This window comes from Asterias amurensis, chromosome 6, assembly GCF_032118995.1.
Source record: "Asterias amurensis chromosome 6, ASM3211899v1".
NCBI classification, from domain to species: Eukaryota; Metazoa; Echinodermata; class Asteroidea; order Forcipulatida; family Asteriidae; genus Asterias; species Asterias amurensis.
In genome coordinates this window covers 6,069,209-6,084,362 of record NC_092653.1, presented here as the reverse complement: position 1 = coordinate 6,084,362, position 15,154 = coordinate 6,069,209, and the positions used below count along the sequence as shown (strand labels likewise).

At 38.8% G+C, this 15,154-nt stretch overlaps 2 protein-coding genes across 4 annotated transcripts; one reads left to right on the top strand and one right to left on the bottom strand.

Moving 5' to 3' along the window:
* Positions 1-353: 353 nt before the first annotated feature.
* LOC139938646 (tektin-1-like) lies at positions 354-6,222 on the top strand. Its single transcript, XM_071934253.1, has 6 exons — positions 354-512; positions 1,338-1,565; positions 1,923-2,088; positions 2,629-2,901; positions 3,606-3,828; positions 4,515-6,222. The coding sequence occupies exons 2-6, from the start codon at positions 1,376-1,378 to the stop codon at positions 4,869-4,871; spliced, it is 1,209 nt and encodes a 402-aa protein (XP_071790354.1). The 5' UTR covers positions 354-512; positions 1,338-1,375; the 3' UTR covers positions 4,872-6,222.
* Positions 6,223-6,509: 287 nt separating this feature from the next.
* On the bottom strand, positions 6,510-15,092 carry LOC139938645 (required for meiotic nuclear division protein 1 homolog). Of its 3 annotated transcripts, none has more exons than XM_071934250.1 (10): positions 14,989-15,092; positions 13,594-14,116; positions 13,048-13,156; positions 12,017-12,141; positions 11,360-11,460; positions 11,122-11,228; positions 9,968-10,032; positions 9,224-9,421; positions 8,609-8,725; positions 6,510-8,277 (listed from the first exon to the last, which is right to left on the bottom strand). In XM_071934250.1, exons 2-10 carry the CDS (start codon positions 14,086-14,088, stop codon positions 8,164-8,166), a joined length of 1,431 nt encoding a protein of 476 aa, XP_071790351.1. In that variant the 5' UTR covers positions 14,089-14,116; positions 14,989-15,092; the 3' UTR covers positions 6,510-8,163. The 3 variants fall into 3 exon arrangements, with proteins under 3 accessions (XP_071790351.1, XP_071790352.1, XP_071790353.1); XM_071934251.1 differs by having other exon boundaries at positions 14,993-15,079; XM_071934252.1 differs by lacking the exon at positions 14,989-15,092 and adding an exon at positions 14,325-14,445.
* Between the last annotated feature and the right edge of the window lie 62 nt (positions 15,093-15,154).

Below are 15,154 nucleotides of genomic sequence, written 5' to 3'. Positions count from 1 at the left end.
TTTTGTCATGAATATGCATGATTTGTGCACGTTGTCGTAAAATATCGCACAATCTCGTCTGAGCGCGGTATTTCATTTATTTTGGCAACAGCAACAATGGCACATACCAATATTTTTGGTAGGGGAGACATTCCATAAAATAGTTTAGAATATCAAAAGATAAGCAATACAATGAAATAATTAGATACAAAAAATAAACAAAATACTCTTATAAAGTTGTTTTGAAACTAAATTATGAAGCAAAAGTGATTTTAGATGCTTTCTTCTTTTTATTGTCCCAACAGTTTCCCCTTTATTATTGAATAGATTGATCTCGTTGCTATGCACGCACACATGGTTATATGGGATTTTTGTGCACAGAGTATGCGCACAGTAAACATTACAAAATACAGGTTCATTTTTTAGTAAGTACACGAAGCTTCATAAACCAACCTGAGACAACTCCCTCTTTGCAAGTACAAAGTTTGCATCCTATCCTGATTACTGGAAGAAAAGAATTCCACTGAGTCGAGGTAAGACCCTGTTTTACCGTGTTTCAATTGATGTGTTTGTCGTCACGATATTTTCTTGTAAATTTGTCGTCGGTGTAACAACACATTTTCTGATGATTCTCGTCGTGATCATCTCTATCACGGTCCTAAATAAAGTATTCACTAAAAGCATATCATGTCGTCGTGTGTCATAAAGTAAGCTAGTGCACTGCTGAGCCACTGACTGACACTGCAGCAGTGACTATCAAACTGATCCAAACTGACTATCAATCATCAGTTCTGTCAAAGTTTGTATACTATTACTATTTAGATTAGACATGAACATCTAACTGTTAAGTCAAGATTTCTAGGGGTTTGTTTTTATGAAAGGATTTGGGTATTTTTTCAAAAAGTCCATAGATTTATATTTATTGTAGTTAAACTTACGGGGGTTGAAGATAATGATAGCGGAAAGCTTCCCTTTATGTCATTATTGGTAACTACAAAATATATTATTTGTTTGTTTGTTTGTTTTGTAGTAATTGAGCATCTTGAAATTGAATGTAATTTCCTTTTTTTTTAGTAACACTTTAGAAGTTTAGGACAATGTCATCAGTCGTGGGGAATACTTTTATGTATTTATAAAACCTAACCTTCTCTTCACAGACACAGGTTGATGATCATATCAATTTAAAATGACTTGTGTAAAAAAACCAAGATCCATTTATCAATATAATATGCTTTTTAGTTTTTTACATTGTTTTATTTGAGTTGTCGTGAGGGGTCGTGAGTTGTCGGTTTTCAGTGCGACCCATTTTTTTTAGATCAGACTTTAACTTCTGTTTTTCTTCACTTGTCTTCCTTCAGATAATTCAAGCATCAAAGTCCAAGACATTCCAATAACAATGGCTAAACTGATCAGCGCCCCACCAAAGTTTACGCACCAAGAGTGGGCGTACTCCAACAAGACCAACTACAACAATGCCGAGAAGCAACGAGCAAGCGCTGAACGTCTGATTGACGAGAGTGATCGACTTATTGATGAGACGGAAGAGGTGACGAAGAGAACGCAGAGAGATGTCAACAAGAAATTCGGTACGGGTCACATGTTTTGTTTCTTTCTGTGAAGAAATTATTCCCTTGAAAGGAATGTGGTTTTAGAGAGAGGGATTCAGAAACATTTCAATCTTAGAAACACTTTCTGCATGACTGCTCCACTTTTTTTGACAATATCTCAAAAGACACATCAACATTTTGAGATAAAATTTTCACAGGTTGATTAATTTTATTTATCAAAATTTATAGGATTAAAACAATCAATCGGTTCAATAAACCAAAGGTATACTTTACCTTTAAAAATATTTTGAGTAAATGGGAATGAATTCATAATCCTCAACAAGGATTCCCAACGAAACTTTGTTTATTTATTTATTTATGTATTTTTTCTTTTAGAGCAAAGAGTCCATGATGTCACATTTTGGAAAGAGGAACTCAACAGAAAACTGGACGACACTAAGAAAGAGATTGACATGTTACTTGCTTATAAAACCAGACTAGCTAATGCACTAGAAGCATGCAGAGAACCTCTAGCAATCGCCAATCAATGTCTACTCTACAGGTAAATTAACCCAAGTCCTTGTAGGCCATAATAAGTCAAGAAACTTGTTACTGTGTCAGGCCTTGAACTTTGCTCTTGAAGGGGGCACAGCAATTGCCCCCTGGTGAAGGGCAGCCGGCACTCCTTTGAGGAAATATATGAATTTGTATTGGAACTTTGCAAATGGGCAAAATCACCGAGAATCAGGGCAATCAAGGCCTGCTGAGTTTTTGAGCCATGCTCCCAACTGTTTTCTGCCCTCTCCTTTCGCCTTTCAATTTGAGGCTACCAATAGCTGACTTTAATTTGTTATTCTGCTACTCTGCCGGAATCAAACAAACATTTTTTAAAGCTCAACCGGTCATCAGAGTCATGGGAAAACAGTGAAAACCCCAAAAATTGTTTTCACTGTTTTCAAACATCGGGTTTTACTCCTTTCCAAAAATCTATAGCATTTTAAGCAAAACTATTTCAAAGAAGGTCTCCCACCATCCAAGTCTGTGAACATTTTTTCTTCTTCTCAATCTTACCAACCTGTATGATATTATTATTTTGTTCTAGGGAGGGACGTGAAGCCATCGATCTCGTCCATGACGACGTGGAGCGGAACCTCCTGAAGGAGCGTGAGACCATTCAAGGTGTTATGGCTCTACTCCAACGCACCCTAGACCAGACTACAGAGCAGATCAGGATCATGAGGTCACGTCGCTACACTCTGGAGAAGGACCTGACCGATAAGTTTGATGCCCTGGACATCGATCAGGACTGTAGGGAGCTCAGAGACGATCACCCGGAGCTCACTTTCAAATCAGGGGCTGCTAAAATTGAAAGCAAGTACGTATGCCATCGCTGTTCTTCAATATTATCAATAAGAAATTGATCCAAAGTTTCTCCAATTCAAGCCAGGCCCAAATCATAGAGCCTGTTAGCACACGAAAAGGCATGCTTACCTTCAAGTGCTTACTGCACGAAAATGATCAACGACGTCACAATGCAAGTTCACATTCTCCATGGTGATTGTGCAAGCTGGTCGCCTAATTTTCTTGCTAATTCACTAACGTGTTTAATATAAGCAGCACTATGAAATAAGGACCTGGTTGCTAGTTGTAGTTGGCATAATCTTTTCTCTCAGTTATCAGTAACATTTAAAAAGCTGCGCACTAAAAATGCTGTGCAAGTGAGGAGTCAAAGCTAAAAATAGATTAAATATTGAACTTATGATTTGAAGGGTAACAAGTTTTAGGAACATGTCCTTATCTAGGTGATGTCCATTGTTATTTTTTATACTTATGGGGGAAAAAAATCTAATGGCTGAGGCCTGAGGGAGTTTCGAAATTTAGTTTCTTGTGAGAAAAAAAAAACTTTGGGATTGATTTTCTTTTGTTTTCCTTCATTCTAACCCAAACTATTTCAAACTTAACTAGTAATTTTCCCCATGTTGGTTATTGTTAGATTATTGTATCGAATCCAAATAGGTCAAGAGAGACAAGACTTAGTTTTATCAGTCTCTTTATCTTTGACTCTTTTTTTTGTATTAGCTCTGTGACCCCAGAAGACTGGCAGCAATTTACCAATGAGAACATCCTGAAGACCGAGAGAGATCGCAAGAATGCCGTGGATCTACGCGCTGTGATCGACAGCTTGCTGGACACCACAAAGGACGACATGAATAAACAAGTCAGCGACACCAACCTCGCCTTCAAGAAGCGCATCGACGAGACCGAAATGACTAAGAGCGAACTGGAGACACATCTCTCTAAGGTACGTTGTGCTAATGTTAGAGAGCGGGTTTGCTGGATTATCTGCGAAACTTTTCGAACACCGGGTCGAGTACACATTTTCCTAAAGACAAGCAGAGTACACTGGTTTGAAGGGTCCATCTTTTGGACAGGGCAGAAAGCCGTTGGTCCTGTGTTTTGTGTAAACCCAGTTATACTCGTCGCTAGGAGGGGTTTGCCCCGGCATTTCTGGCAGTGGCTGCTGAATGCGCCAAAGCACCTTTTAGACTCTTATACATGTAATTCAAAAACCTTATTTATAAATAATGATAAGCGCCTTGGGATGCTTGTAGTTAAAGCATTCTATGGGTGCGTTCGGTTAGCTTCCCTTGGTTGACCCCGGTCTGCCCCCAGTACGTTAGAATAGCTTTGACGTCATTCCAGGGGCTCACCCGGGTCAGCCCCCAGTGCCCTGCTTGTGGAACGGGTCACTTTGGGCTGGCCCAAGGTGCATGACGTCACCATGAGAGGGCCAGTGTGATCGTTTGTTTAGCTCTTGTCAGGGGCTCACCCGGATGAGCACCGCGGGGTCGACATGGGGAAGCTAATCGAACGCACCCAATAAAACCTAGTTGTTATAATTTTTGTTATTTAGAATTTGAGGTTAAGACTGCTACAGAACACACTTCACGGTATTTACTGTATAGTTTTGTTTCTTTTTGTCTTCAGATCTTCGGCCAAATCGATGAGATGGAGAAGAACATCCAGAGGCTGACCAAGGCCATTCAGGACAAGCGTGGTCCCATGATGCTGTCTCAGACCCGTCTGGATGCCCGCACAAACAGACCCAATGTGGAGCTGTGCCGCGACCCCGTTCAGTACCGCCTCATCAACGAGGTTGCTGAGATCGACTCCAGCGTTTCCCAGCTCCAGCAGACGCTTGCCGGCGCTCAGGATCAACTGAAGGGCTTGATCCGTCAGCAGCAGACACTAGAGGAAGACATTGACGTCAAGTCAAAGTCCGTCCACATCGACAACGTCAAGTGCATGGGTCTCAGACAGAGCATCAACATCAAGAAGTTCTGAGATGTCTTATATTAGCATTAATTTGATATTTATCTCCGTATGATGATCAGGGCCAGATTCATTGATAAAAATAAGTGCCAAGCTTAACCTCCTTCAAGTTGAACCCTTGGATTACCACTCAAAAGTACATAAATACTTATCCTGGATTTGTGAGGAAATTTCACATTTCTTAAAAAAACACTTGCAGAACAAAATTGAGTGGAGAGCCAGTCAAACATTGTAAACATGTCAGACCTGGAATTTCATTTTTGAACGTTGAAAGGGCAAGACCTTTTTCATTTTGCTCTTCAAGGCCACTTCCATTAAAATCTTAAAAGTAAATGAGAAACTTTTGAAGGGCACAAAGGCCAAGACCAGGTGCACCACAGGCTATGGCCTCCGATGCCTGCGTGCAATTCCAGGCTTGACATGTACATCAAACCTGCACAAATGCACTTGCAAATCAAAAGAGGGGAATATTAACATTGAGCAAACTATTCAAGAAAATGAAATTTGCCTTTTTACCGAGATCATGAAGTTGGCCCTTGATCACTTCTAACTGAAACCATTCATAAAAGTAGGTTAATTGTCACTCTGTCAGAATTGATTTTTTTCATAACACTGTGCAAGCATTTCAGTACTTTTCTTACTTTGTAAAATGATGTGGGTTTTTGGTGTGTGCTGGGTACCCTCACAGATTTAAAACAAACAAATATTCCGTCCAACTATTTGTATTGATTTCTTCCATAACATTACCAGTTGAGATTTCAATTCACTGAAGTGTAAATTGTTAATAATTTCAATTCTTATATTATGTTCACATAAAAGTTGTAAAAATACAAGTGTTAAAGTACAAGGTAATAATTGATATTAATAAAATATAAAATGAAAGTTTCAATAAGTCTACAGTCAGGTCTTGACAATCGATGCAACCATTCAATGTTTGCTTCCTCTTTAAATATTGTAGTCATTTAGAACCACTCCAGAACTAGCTTAACTTTGCTTACTCAATAGCGAGCGAGGTTAAGCTGCATGTTACGCGAGCAAACACGTGAACCTGAACAGAACAAAATTGTGTTGTTTCTAGATGACGTCACAACTGTGGGCTTATTGCATGCTCACATATGACGTCTGCCCGCACATACGTACCTGACAGGAAAAATGGTAACTTCACGCGTGCTAAAAACTTCAGATTTTTACTACACAATTTGTTGACGTTCATGTTCACATTGCTCGCGGAGTGTGCAGCTAAACCACCCTAATAAGTCATAAGAGGGTCAAGTGTTCGAGGCAAAGCGAGGGATAATGGCATCCTAGTGTATCCTTTTGGCAATTGTCAAAAAGCTCTCCAGTGCGCTCTTTACCAAGTAAGTTCTTATAGTCGTCAACTTGAAGAGTAATTAACAAAAGTACACCCTGCCTTAAAGTGTAACCACTTACAAAGCTAATTAATAATGTCCATTCGAGTATACAATAAAATGCAAATCTATTCTGTGCATTTCGCTCGCTGTGTAATGTCTTCAGGAAACATGTAAATAGAAATATTTTTTTTGTACAAAATGTTTAGGAATATAAAAGAGAATGTATTTGTTGTTAATAAAGTACACTGTTTAAACAAACATCCAATTTTGCAGCAGCATTTCTTTTATTCTTATTTCTTTTCGACTCATACAAAAATAAAAACTCACTTTGAAATTCGGACCTTGCAAGTTTTACACCCACTTCAGCATTTTTTAAACTGAGCCTAATCATACAGCTGCCTAAAACCCGGTTCAGACAGCGCTCCAGAGTCGCGCCGAACCAAATAGATTAGGAGCGACTCAGAGTCGATCTAATTAAATTTTGGTTTCAAACAGGCGAATTTAACATAACATTTACATAAGGTTCAGCTCATGACAAGATCAACGTCTGAAACCAAGGTGCTCCAGATTCGTGTCGATCTTTCGACTTCTAGCGCGTCCAGTCGCTCCTCAGTTTCAGATGTCAAACTTTTCATGTACTCAAGTCAGAATTTGGTTCGGCGCGACTCTGGAGCACCTGTCTGAAACTGGTGTAAGAAGCATTCTGTTCATTTTTCATCTAAGCCAAAATTAGCACGATACCAGTCACAAACTGAACATTTGACGTTGATTTTTGGCTGGACCGTAACCTAGCATAATTTTGTTTTGATTAGCTACCCCAGTAGCTCTATTAGATTGGGCCCAGGGCTTGAATTTCACAAAGCACTACGATTCATTGAAAGACGAGTAATGTCAGTAACGCCATAGTGATTTGTATTGTGACATCATACTTTGCGAAGCAACTACGATTGATTTACGTTAAGATCAATCATAGCTTTGTGAAATCGACCCCAGGACCCACTTCTCTTTTTTTCCTCCAGTGGTTATATAAACCTATCCATCTGAAATCATTGCTTATTATCATGGGTTTTTTTCTACAGTAAATATTTGCTGTAACCCCCTTCACCTAGTGAACGTAACATTTTATTTTATTCAGAAGCTGTTTTCATAAATATAGGGGTTCTCCCCGGGATTTTTAAAAACTGGGGGGCATTATGGACCCAAATGTTTTGAAGTTTGGCCTAAGCATGCTGTGTTGAAATGAAATCTTCCAAATGTTCCTATTGGTAGTTTATCTCGGTTTTAAAAGTCAAACTGTGCAATCTGAAGCATTCTACATGTACATGTATTCATGGTTTTCTCTTGATTATTTGTTTTAAAATATACTTTTATATATTTTGTTTTATAACTTGCATGTAACAGCAAAGCAATTCGTGCATTATAAGCCCGACACACTAGCTTGTATGGGGAGACTAATGGATAATGTTTACAGCGTACATAATAAAGGTGGTTGATTGCATTATCAATATCTATTTTATTGGCCATAACAAATTAAAGCAGTTGTAGTTTCCCCTCGACCTTGTATAAGTTTTAAGACACTAGACACTATGGTAACTGCAAAGACCAGTCTCCGCACTTGGTGCATCTCAACATATGCATAAAATAACAAACCTGTGACAATTTGAGCTCAATTGGTCGTAGAAGTTGCGAGATAATAATGAAAGAAAAAACACCATTGTCATACAAAGTTTTTGTGCTTTCAGATGCTTGATTTCGAGACCTCAAAATCTAATTCTGAGGTCTTGAAACCAAATTCGTGGAAAATTACTTTTTTTCTCGAAAACAAAGTTACTTTAGAGGGAGCCGTTTCTCACAATGTTTTATACCAATGCTAATAATTATTTTGAGTAATTACCAATAGTGTCCACTGCCTTTAATGCAGTTGTAGTTTCCTGTCGACCTTGTAGTGAATATCACCTGCGCCCATCCAGTGCTTGGTTATTAATGCCACTAGCGATCTCTGCTGGATGAGCCGGACTCTCTTTCTCCAGATACCTCTGAATGTAATGGATCACTTCAAATATAACCTGAATAATGAAAACAAAGAAAAATCAAATCTTACTAAAACAATACTTCTTTGTTTTTCTTTGAGGGGCCAACTTTATAATTGCTAAGCAAAGTGTGATGTAACAATACAAATCACTATGGTAACACTGTCAACTCGTCTTAAGATGAATCTTGGTACTTTGTGAAATCGAGGCCAGATGTCTTATCAACTAAAACACCAGAATAGATGAATATACTAAACTCTAAATGTTTTAGCCTTCATGGAACTAGACCCAGGCCTGACTAGACCTCTCTAATTTGATGGAAGAATGAATTTTTAGTCAAGCTCCCGGAGGATGCTTACGTACTCACCTCAACGAGAATGAGAAGGATAATCATCCATTCCAGTTTCAATGAGTGATGCTCGCTCAGGTGAGTCCTTACGAGTTCTACAAGCTCCGAACAGTGGTTGAGTTTCTCATTCGTTACCTGCGTGACAAGAATGAATGAAACTAGATTTGACTGTAAACAGACATGATACACATATAGGATTCAACCAGGCAATTTTGATGGTCTAGTTGGTAAGATAATGCTCTAAAATTGCAAAGGTTGATGGTTCAAATCCCACATGAGTAATATGCCTGTGATCTTTTTCACAGAGCTCCAAAAAGTACTGAGTATACAGTGCTATCACATATCGGTATGGGTAAAACCAAAATTAGTTTTCAATTCAATTCAATTTATTATTCACATCACGTTAAAAACATGAAAATTGCCTTCCAGTGTGCGTCAAAAAAAACCACAGAATTTAAAAGATATAAATATAAACTACAGGTACAAAAATATAAACGGGACAAAAAACACCAAGACAAAGATATTTACAACCATCCAAAAAATTTATCCCTAATGCAAATTTCCATCTATTAAATTGGACATAAACACCGGCCTGATGAGCCATATTGGCTCTTTACTCCAAAGATATTTTACCCTAGTCCTTCTCCCGATGCTGTAGAACTGACATGTCTTGTTATACAGTGCATCCAAGCCGTCCCTGTCCCAGTAGAAGTCAGGTGAGATGAGAAGGTCCGAGCTGAGATTGATCTGATGTCTAAGGGAGAACAGCTCTCCCGTCTTACGAAGCACCTCAACGCGAGACATCTTCAGACGGTGTCCGCGCTTAAGACCCTAAGGGGTAATAATAATACAAACTTACTAAGCTCACTTTCTTATAAAATGTTACTCAAGGGCTACAGAAAGGATACTACAAAAGTATCATTAATATTATGTTACGCCTGGAACATACATTTTTGTTCTCGTTAGAAAGTGCCAAACTTGACCGTGTTGTGACTAAAAAAAATTCTACATATTCATCTTGCTTGAAATTACACAACCGATGAGCGAGGAAGCAATTCCTTCTTTTTTAAGTCATCAAACTTACTATTTTAAGACAAGACTGAATTAAATAAATTTATTTGGTTCACTCTGGGTATCAGTCAAATGTGTTGTTCAATGATATCCGGTTCCCTTTATGTTGAAAGATGCAAGGGGGTCTATTGTGTGATGCCAACATTTTAACTTCGAAGTATGGACTGGACAGAAAACATAAAAATTGGTTGAAGACGGGCGTGCAGATTTAGCTTTGAAGGTTTGTATTTCAGACTCATGCAACAAGCTTCATCACTGTGTTTAATGCAGACGGCTTTTAGTTGTTATATTTTATTGCACACTTACCTCAGGAATGTGCTCCAAAGAGGATGTAAATTTGTCAACATATGCCTCCCATATGCTAAGTTTCACTGAAAGAACATTTCAGAAAAAACATTAGATTTGGACACTCATGTGCATTCATACAACACATTACTGTATAGGTTTTACCCTTGCAACAATACTTCCATGAACTCTGTGAAAAGAAAAAAAATCCCAGGCATACTACTCGGATGGGATTCGAACCCACGACCTTAGCCTTTCTAGAGAAGATGTCTCACCATTTAGACAGGTAAGACATCTCAAATGTTGTGTGTTTGAATCCCAACCGAATAATATGCCTGTGATTTTTCTGTGAAAACTGTATTTATATAGACTTGAGCAACAAGCTTTGTGGATTGTCTTTGAGGCAGAACAAGGTTTTATTGCATACAATCCTCAGATTTCTATAAAGTTAACTTCAATGAGACATGTAATGGTCAAGGGGATCATGTTCTGGTAGCCAAATCACCGGAGTGTGGGTTTGAACCGCCCTCATGACAATTGTGTATTTTAGCAAGATACACAACTATTGCTTCTCTTCACCCAGAAGTAAATGGTTACCTGCGATGGTAGGGATTGTTGATGTGAACATGGTGAATGACAAGTAACCTGTGTGCCAATTTGGCTGTCAGTGCTGCATACTCAATTTCATACAGCAGCTAAGCACAAAACTTTGCTTAGCATGAAATTTCTGCCTCGATAAAAACAGGATTACCAACCAAACTTCCACATGATTTTCAGGATGAGCAATCAACAGCTGAATACCAATAACAAGAAATATGCAACAAATGGAAATTTGGTTGGTAATTCTGTTTTTATCAAGGAAGAAATTTCATGCTAAGCAAGTTTTTGTGCTTAGCAGCTCTATGAAATTGGGCCCTGACGGTTTCACGTATGCTTTGGGCTCGGTGGAATCCTGGGGCATTTCTCAAACCTTGGCTTGTGCTCCGGCTCCACGTGCAGTCTAATGTTTGAAGGCCGAGCTGCATTTCCACTGTGAATGAAGCGCGCGGAGCCCAAGCCGGGTTTGAGAAAGGCCCCTGGTATCCCTCTTGGAATAAGCCGAGCTCTGCCCCAGATTCGTATCACTAGCAAACACCCACCATCGGAGCTGATCACAGAGTGACGTCTCATCCTACCTGATAATGCCATTGCGTTGGAGAATGCAAATTTTTCCAGGGTCACAGCCTCTGTGTCTTTATTCTCATCCAGAATGAATGCATCTTCTGTCAGCTTAGTACCCTGACTGTAATTAAAAAAGGAAAAAAACAACGACCTAAATCATTTTGGTTTGAACAATAAAAAATTCAACAGCGCTGGACTTGAACATAATACATTGATTTGAGAGTTTTTAATTCCCTTTAATTCTATACTGACCTGCCATATGTGAAGTTGATGTGTTCATTTTCCCACGTCACCAGGGCAACCTCATAAGGGCGGAATTCATGCTTGCTTATCGTCTGCAAAATCTTCTTCAACTAGAGAAACAAACCAAAAGTACTACTCTTAGACCATGTCCTATTCGGGGGCTACGGCTTTGTCTAGACCCCCCATCATCATGTGTTGAAGTATAGGGCATCCTTAGTAACAACCTTAGCAACAGCCGTACCCTTGGCTTTAGCTGCCAGTTTTGATACAGCTTAGTTTCCACATGAACAAAACATCTACACGTAGCTTCTGGTAAGGCGGGATGAGATTTGCCAAAATGTGAACATTCTTGAAAATGGTTTGCGGGTCTAAGGTTCCCCCTTGTTCAAGAAGGCCCCAACCACTCAGATGTTAAAATTCAGGAATGTTTCCTTGCTCCCAATGGTGACTACTTTATATTCTTTCAAGAACATTTAAAGAATCAATGAGATTTTGACAGAATGCTGAAATCAGAAAAATTCTGAACAATCCCATGCCTACGAAACTCCTGTGTACAGGAACAGCAACATAAATTCATTGAAAAAAAGAACCCACATAATTATTTGTTATGCTTTGCAGAACATCAAATTGTTGCTCCTTTTAATAAGGAACATTAGGTGTACCTACCTTGGAATCAGGAACATTCCAAAATACAACAGATCCCTCGCGGAAGAAGAAAACCTGAGACGGTTCAGTCTTATCTTCATCAGCATCTGAAGACAGGACCTCCATCAAAAGAATGTCTTGGGCATCTGATGGACAGAAAGAAAATACTATAAATAACTTTTGAGGTTAACCGTTTCGAAACCATTCGTTATTATGTAACGTCTTACTGTTGATTTGTACTAGTCATTTTTTTGTCAACAAAAATGCCCGACATAAATAATACGTTACAAACAAAACCTGGTTCTTTTTAAAATGTAACTACTAGGAAACATGGGAAAAATATGCAAAATTTCAGTTCAGGACATGACCTTTATTTTAATATTTTTTAGTTTGTCTAGAAGCAGGTCAAATCTTGCAGCTCTATTTGGACTGATGGCGATGTTGGTAAGTTGCTTACAAAAACATAAATGTCTCTAAAGTATAATACACTTCATCCATTGCTTTAATATTTCTCATCCATGGCTATGACAGGATGACTTCCTGTGACTTGTGCTTAGTAAAAAACATTCCTTAAACCATCTCAACTCCTTATACGCACCACCGGCAGCTAAAAGGCCGCACAGAATCTCTACCTTCACATGTACCCATTTTCTCTGAAGTGATATGAGAAGAAATAATAGCCAAAATATCTTGCCCAAAGACACAATGTCACAGCTGAAAAACTGGGCAGATTCAAACCCACCATGGCCCAATTTTATGGCTCTGCTTACCGTAAGCAAAAAAAAAAGCTTATAACAGGGAATTCCGCACATATTTCACAGGTGAGCGAGGATGTTTTGTTGGTGCACGATATACTTCAATTTCCTAGGCATTCTTTGCTTTACACAGCTAGTGCCTTGCACTGTAAACGAAGAATAGCGAACACAAGGCCAGAATTTGGCAGTGAGCAAAACCATGAAATTGGCCCCAACGCTTGTATTTGACGTGCTTAAACTACTCAGTCACAACACGCTACAGCTGTTTAGCATTATGACCTTTAACCTTTGACCTACCCTGTGGCATGGTGATAGGCTTGAAGGGTCCCTGAGACTGGAGGTCAAGGCTGAGGTGCTCCAATTGATACTCCTCTGCCGTTGAGAAAGCTGTGCAGAGCCACGAATCCTGAAAACAAGATAATATTCTTTGAAAACTTTCATTATTGACCCAATTCACCTGACGGCATCATAAGAATAATCTTGGATGCGCCGTTTTAGTGGGCAATGTCACTGTACATTATTCAGTGAAGTGCCCATTTAAGGCAATTTTATTGACCATTAAAATGGTGAGTGTGGCACAATCGCCGCGTGTGACGTGCTTGCAAGGGGTCAATTGGCTTATTTATCAGGAAGAAAACTGATTATAGAAAAGAGTATAATTAGAATGACAGTTTTGAAGGAGGTCTGAAATTAGGCTTAAAGCTTATACTGTATGGATGCTGTTACAGAGAACATTTTAATGCTGCTAGTGCAAGATCAAAGAAGGAGAAAACTTCCTTGAAATTCTACCTAGTTTCAGAATTAAAACGAACCGGTAATTTGCTACAAATGTGTTATAAATACCTTTTTTTCCCGTACACCCAACCTTGTTGGTTTCTTAGTTCTTGATCGCAAGACAACAGGAGCAGTAGGCACCACACTTTGCATTTTCCTTGTTGTCTTCCTTCCAATAAGTGAAGGAGACTTGCTTACAAAGACGATAGGGGATTCTTCGTCATCACTCTGAGAATATTTCGCTCTCGTTGTCTGCGAAACTATTATCTTATTGTTGGACTGTAAACATCTTGCTTCTACTCTTGCACACTTCGAGAGAATTGAAAAACATCTGCTGCTTGTTATAGTCTGGAGTTGAGGATGGTTGTGGTTGGCTATGTCATCTCGGCATTGACGCCCCCGTAGTCTTAGCAACACCTCGTTGGAGCTGAACGTTCTCTCGCCACATCTTAACAAAATAGTTCCGGGAAATCTTTGCGTCATCGATAGAAAGCTGGAGGAGTGTTTCTGTGAATGGTTACAGCATGCGATACACAACCTGGCTAGGAGGTTTGCTGATGCCATTGTGTTGATTTGCACATCGGCCGACCATCTGAAATTGTGAAAAGGAAAAAGGCAGAACTGAAAACATTTAAACAAAATGTTTTAAGATTGTTAGTGTTAGGCCTACTGAGAGAAAAGAAACAGAGAGAAAAACAAAAACAAAACTGGGAGAGTAGATTTTCCAGAGACAAATTTTAGCAAAATCAAATAAAAACTAAAAACCTGTCACTCTAATACGACTAAGTATATTTATAGACCTTAGCGGTTAGCCCCCTGTTCCTTCCAACATTGCCTTTCAGCAATTAATTCAGCAAAATCAGCCAAGCTGGAATCGCGATTAGCAAGGTCTACCGGTATACAAACAAACAAACACAATACTCTCGTAATATAAAACTGTTCATTTAATTCAAGGCTTTCCAAACCGCCAAAACAAGAAACAGATAGGCCTATATGAGAAACAGTCTACAATTCTTCAATCATGCTCAAGATTCCATCCAATCCATCATCAGGGCCCAGTTTCATCATGGAGGTAGGTTTCTTTAATCATAAAGCTGTTTTTGTGGATAACTTTCCGTATGGCGCCACCACCTTTTCACTCATTTTTACAAAAAGGGATATCTCATTGAGGTAAATTAGATACTATATTATTTCATATCGAATGAAAAAGTGGTGGCACCATACGGAAACTTTTCCGTTTTTGTTAATTGTTTTATGATTGACTATGACCTCAGTCAAAATAATCAAAATTACACTTGACCTTGACCAGTTGAGAAATTTCTTTGCTATTTATTAAGCAAAAATTGATTCGGACACTATCTATAGCCACAACAACAACAATGCAAACTTAATTTAATTTGGGTTGGCAACCTGTTTCTACTAAGTAATAATACTATTATGTGCTTAGCAAGTTTAAGTACTTACTTACAGGCTTGGCAGAGAAGGTGACAAACTCAGGTCCTTGCTTTTAAAAAAATAAAAACTTGCAGAAGTTTATTATGTGTGATGCAATGTTTCCCGCATGCAGCATGTTGTATGTTGTCAACTTCATTATCACGAGAGGGCAGCAGATACTATTGCTGGAAATAAT